Consider the following 6,000-nt stretch of genomic DNA (forward strand, 5'->3'; position numbering starts at 1 on the left):
AGCATCTACAGTTCCTTCTTAAACGCCTGGATCTCACTGCCTGGGTGATGGTTGTGGCTGCTACAACAGTGGTATTTAAGAGGCTTTTGGATAGGCACATGGACATGTAGGGATAGGGATCACGTTTAGGCAGAGAAGGGTAGTTTAACTTGGTATCATGTCCAGTACAGGCATTGTGGGCCGAATGGCCTCTTCTTGTGCTGAATTGTTCAAAGTTTAACAAAAGACTATGGATGCGGGAAATGTGAAATTAGAACTGAGAATGCTGTAAACATTCAAGAGATAAATCAACACCTGTGGGGGGGGGAGTGTGTTCATATTTCCAGTTGGTGATCTTTCATCGAAACTGGGAATATTTCCAGCATTTTATGCCAGGATTAGTTGCTATTCCCGAGACGAGTCACTGAAAAAGATCTGGGACTCCTTTTACTGATTAGTGCTGCTTTTGATAGTACTGTTACATCGCATCTGCCAAGGGACAAAACTAACAGTTGCTTTGAAAATTGATCACAATCACACTTGTTCCTTTATGGAACAAAGAGTGATACAGCGTGGAAACAGGCACATCGGGCCAAATTGCCGTCACCAACCAACATGTCCCATCTACACTAGTCCCACCCGCCTGTTTAGGCCCATATCCCCCCAAACCCATTTTATCTATCTATCTGTCTAAATGTTTCATAAACGTTGCGAAGGTACCTGACTCAACTACCTCCTGCTGCTCGTTCCATACACCAACTACACTTTGTGTAAAAACTTTACCCCTCAGGTTCCTCTTAAATCTTTCCCCCCCTCCCCAGCTTAAACCTATGTCCCCTGGTTATCGATTCCCCTACACTGGCCAAGAGACTATGCGGTAATCCAAAGTATTCCTCTCCAGCTTTTGTACACTTCTATCAGATCACCCTCCATCCTCCTGCGCTCCAAGGAATAGAATCCTAACCTGCTCAACCTCTCCCTGTAGCTCAGGCCGTTGATGCCTGGCAACTTCCTCGTCAATCTTCTCTGCACCCTTTCCAGCGTGAAAGTATAATGTCCGTCAAAAATTGTCTTTACTTATGTTTTAACACAATTATACAAATTTCCTGTTTAAGTCTTGGGCCATCCTACACACCAGGGACAATTTACAATCTTTACCAGAAGTCAATATGCCTACAAACCTTTGTACACCTTTGAAGTGTGGGAGGAAACCAGCACACCCTGAGAACACCCACGCAGGTCACTGGAGAACATACAAACTCTGTATATTCAGCTCCTGTGGTCAGGATCGAACCTGGGTCTCTAAGGCAGCAACTCTACTGCTGTGCCACCGTGCTGCTCTGATGGAATTTGTGCCGCCTTGGCCTTGGCACCATGTACGGCACAGTCACGGTGGGCCGAAGGGCCTGTTCTTGTGCTGCGCTGTTCTATTGCATGGTTGTCGACTGCAGAGAACGGCTCAGCTGGGAGTTTAATAGTTTGCTTCCCCTTTGTGCCGTCTTGACTGATGGCAGATGTGGTAACGCAGCAAATGAGTTCTGTGAGTCTAACCGTGGCAGCTGTTCACCGCAGAGATCACTCCTCTGGTCACCGACAGTATAACTCACACTGGCTTGGCGCCACATAAAGCATAGGAATGGGTGAGTAGATGGATTTCCAGGGGAGGTGGAGAGGCGTGCGGCTAGGTTTTATGTTACCAGTTGCAATCTCTGCAGGCACCTGCCATTAGGAATCATTTGTCTGCACTGAAATGGAATGTAAGGACTCTAAAGATTTTTCAAAGATAAAGTCAGTGATTTTTAACAGATTCCCGTTGATCGAGTGTTGGGATCAATGCACACATTGCACACACCAAAAGGGTGAAATTCAATATCTAGGTAAAAGTATTCTAATGCTTGCATCGAAATGGTAAATTTCCTTGTCTGAAGAAGGGTCTTGACCCAAAAACGTCACCCATTCCTTCTCTCCAGAGATGCTGCCTGTCTCGCTGAGTTACTCCAGCTTATTGAGTCTATCTTCGGTAAATTTGGAATGGGAATTGTCTTTTAGGCTAAAGCTAATGTAACTTTCAAGCATTCCGTTCATCCTGCAAGGCTTAGTTTAGAGACACAGCAAGGAAGCAGGCCCTTCGGCCCATCGAGTCTGCGGCATTCCAGCAATCCCTGCGCATGAATTATATTCTACACACACTAGGGACAGGTTACATTTATACCAAGCCAATTAACCTACAAACCTGTACGTCTTTGGAGTGTGGGAGGAAACCAAAGATCTCGCAAAAAACCCACGCAGGTGACAGTGAATAAGGATTTCACTGTTCTATCGGTACACTCCAAAGACGTACAGGTTTGTAGGTTAATTGCCTTTGGTGAACTTGTAAATTGTCCCTAGTGTGTGTATGTAGGATATTGTTAGTGTGCGGGGATCGCTGGTCGGCGTGGAAACTCTGCTTTAAGTGTCGAATATGTCAGGAGGACACATTATTGGCAACAATGCTGAATGCAAGATTCAACTGTCAGCTCCTTATGCCAGTTTACCCCCCACTTTTACTTTTTTATTTACAAATGTAACCACGTTCTTTTGTTTCTTTCAGACACAGAAGAGAAAAGCAGAACCAACTCCAGAAACCTCTGGACGAAAGGAATGGAAGAAAGTGAAGAACTAAATCACCTTGTTGGAGTGAAGACTGCATCCTGGTTAACACTATTTCTTTTCATTGCTTTTCTCACCTGTATATTCATTAGAAAAATTGATGTTGCAGTTTCAAAAATGTCAAAGAATTTTGAATACATTCTCAAAGTAGATAATAGGACTCCTTTTGGATTTCTTTTGTGTGATGCAGTTAATGCTTAACTTTTTTACCTTCACTCTTGGTTCATTCCAATATTTTGCAATGGCTGTGTAGTCCGTACAGTGATCTACGTGTGTTAAATTGTTTGCATGCGTTTTAATATATTGGCTGTTTAAGATAAAACCTAACAATCCCGTGTTTTGTACACGAGTGAGAATTGTCGTAAATTGGAATTCTGAATACTCTGCGATGTATGTGTCAGGATCTGTGAGTTAGTTTTCCAAAACAAGCATCATTTTTAATAAAAAATTAAATCAACTTGTTCGAATGGATAATTCTCTTTTTCTTTTATTGAGCAGTTTCACCTGTAAACTTAGGGTACTGTACAAACGGGCTAAAGTGTTAATGATAAGACACAGAGTCCCCCTTCCAATGTTCGTGCTATAAAGGTAAAGGAATAGCGAGTGACCCATTTCCCGAGCAGTGAATTTCCATATCACCCACCATATTATGTGTAGGAAGGAACTGTAGATGCTGGTTTACACCGAAGATAGACACAAAATGCTGGTGTAACTCAGCGGGACACACAGCATCTCCAGAGAAAAGGAAAAGGTAACGTTTTCGGGTTGAGACGCATCTTCAGACTTTTCTTTAGTAAAGATGAGGGAACGTGGGCCTGGAAAAAACGGAAGTCGTTGAAGAGACGAAGGGAGTGTCTATCTATCACACCCACTATTATATTGCTATTGAGAGTGAATGTGTGTGTATCTCAATTAGATGTAAACAATGTTTGGGTTGAGTCCCACTGGATAGTCTACACTGGTCATCCCGGCTATTTGTGGGAAATCACAGAGCATCTTAGACAGGGAAATTTCTTTGGAAAATCATCCCCCTTCCCCACAAAGTAGGATAGAAATTAATCTATGGATATTGTAAATCACACTATACATGAGTTCATCAGGTAGCTTTAATATTTTAGTGATGCAGAGTGGAAACCTTAGCCCACCGAGTCCACGCCGACCAGCACCAGTTCTACCCACACTCGAGGGACAATTTACAGAAGCCAATTAACCTACAAACCCACGCCACTTTGGAATGAGGGAGGAAACTGGAGCACTTGGGGAAACCCACGCGGTCGCGGGGGGAACGTGCAAACTCCGTACGGACAGCACCCGTGGTCAAGATCGAACCCGGGTCTCTGGCACTGTAAGGCAGCAACTCTACAGCTGGGACACAATGCAACAGAGAAAATAAACAGGGTGCAGAATACAGTGTTACAACTAGAAGATAGACACAAAATGCTGGAGTAACTCAGCGGGTCAGGCAGCATCTCTGGAGAAAAGTAATAGGTGATGTTTTCGGGTCTAGACCCTTCTTCAGACCCGAAAGGTCACCTATTCCTTTCCACCAGAGATGCTGCCTGACCCGCTGAGTTACTCCAGCATTTTGCGTCTATCCTCAGTGTAAACCAGCATCTGCAGTTCCTTCCTATACATAATGTTGCAGCTACATAGAAAGTGCGGTAAAAAAGTCCAAGGATCACAAGGAGGTTGATTGGAAGACTGGCACAGCTGGTAAAGCTGCTACCTCACAGCACCAGAGACCCCAGTTCGATCCTGACCTCGGGGTGCTGTCTGTGCTGAGTTTGCACATTCGTAGTGATTGCATGGGTTTCCTCCAGGTGCTCTGGTTTCCTCCCACATCCCAAAGTTCTGCAGGGGTTTGATGGTTAATTGGCCTCTGTAAACTGTCCCTGGCGTGCGTGGAGTGGAGGCGGGAGTGGGACCACGCAGAACTAGTGTGAACAGGTGATCGATGGTCGGCGTGGACTTGGTGGGCTAAAGAGCCTGTTTCCCATGCTGTTTCTTTTAATTAATTCAATCAATCAATACGAGAGAGGACTGATCCAGAGGCTGATAACAACGGGGGAAGAAGCTGTTCGTGAATCTGGTGCTACGTGCTTTCAAACCTTTGTATCTCCTGCCGACAAGAGAGGGAAGAAGTGAGTTGCCCTTGGTTATGTTGGCTGCTTTCCCGTGGCAATGTGAAACATGGGTAGAGTCGATGGGAGGGAAACTGGTTTGCCTGATGGACAACTCTACAATTTCTTGTGTCCTTGGGCAAAGCAGTTGCCATACCTGCTGTGCATGGTTCTGTTCTCCAGCTGTCACTGTAAGCACAGATTGCTTGAGAGATAAAGGTGTCCATTAAACCACGGAGCTACCGCAGCCGACCTCGAGGGCGCAGAAGGCAGGAATCCCCCCCCCCGGTTCTTCTCACCGGGCCCCTTGGATAGGGTCTGCCTCCGTCGCTGTCTCCTTCCCTTCCTCGCCCATTCCCATCCCACCGAGCATACATAAACATTTTAAACGGGCAGTTCAATGGCGCCGTAGACTTGACGGGCCAAATGGCCTAATTCTGCTCCTATCACTTATGGCCTTATGGGTCCTCCATCATCGGTCCGTGGCGGGCGAGTCCACCTCCGGAAATGTTGACCATCCTGGGCTCTTGTTCTAGTTCCTCCCTTAAAGTAATGAGTCGAGTCAAACACACATCAAGAGACAACACATGTTTATTGAAGTCCACTTACAGCATCGATCTGCAGGACATTACAGTTCCTAGCAGCTACTCAGACTGAATGGTGTAGGCAAGCTCTTGGTAATACGAATCGCATATTAGGGGGAGCAACTACTAACAAGCACTACAATTGCTTAGTAGGAAATAACCAATCTACATCTTTCCTTGTAGAAACAAAATAAAGCATAGAAACGTGGGAACATGGTGGCCAAACAATATAGTAACCCGAACGTTAATAACGCATATGGGGAAGTTTAGATAGTTACACAAAATCACCGTATCTAATGGGTGGCCTGCTGACCCGTCCAGCACGTGTGCGGTACAAATCCGCTTCTCCTCCTTTCACCGGAGAAGTTACCGGGGATATGACCGGGGAACCCCCAGGGAGGGGTCTTGGTAAAATGAATCGCATTTTATGCGGAGCAACTACTAACAAGCACTACAGTTGGTTAGTAGGAAATAACCAATCTACACTTAAGAACTCTACCAATCTGCTTTTTTTCCCACTTTAAGATGCACATAATAACTTAATGAAGCTTTTGTCACTGATCCCAATGGTGTGATGTCAAATTCTGTTTACTAATGCCCCTGTGAGCTGCCTCAGGTATAGCTCTGCGTTCAGTTCTATTTACAAGAAGAAATTGATTTTGGAGACA

The 6,000-nt window shown here is 45.2% G+C and overlaps 1 protein-coding gene across 1 annotated transcript in view; it reads left to right on the plus strand.

The window, feature by feature from the left end:
* The window catches only part of LOC116979186 (probable global transcription activator SNF2L1), a 92,098-nt gene extending 89,013 nt beyond the window's left edge, over positions 1-3,085 (plus strand). The window contains exon 25 of the mRNA XM_033030731.1: positions 2,570-3,085. Within this exon, the coding sequence (XP_032886622.1) occupies positions 2,570-2,641 (72 nt within the window). The 3' untranslated portion in view covers positions 2,642-3,085. The remainder of the gene's footprint in view (positions 1-2,569) is intronic.
* The last annotated feature ends 2,915 nt before the right edge of the window (positions 3,086-6,000 follow it).

This window comes from Amblyraja radiata, chromosome 12, assembly GCF_010909765.2.
Source record: "Amblyraja radiata isolate CabotCenter1 chromosome 12, sAmbRad1.1.pri, whole genome shotgun sequence".
NCBI lineage: Eukaryota > Metazoa > Chordata > Chondrichthyes > Rajiformes > Rajidae > Amblyraja > Amblyraja radiata.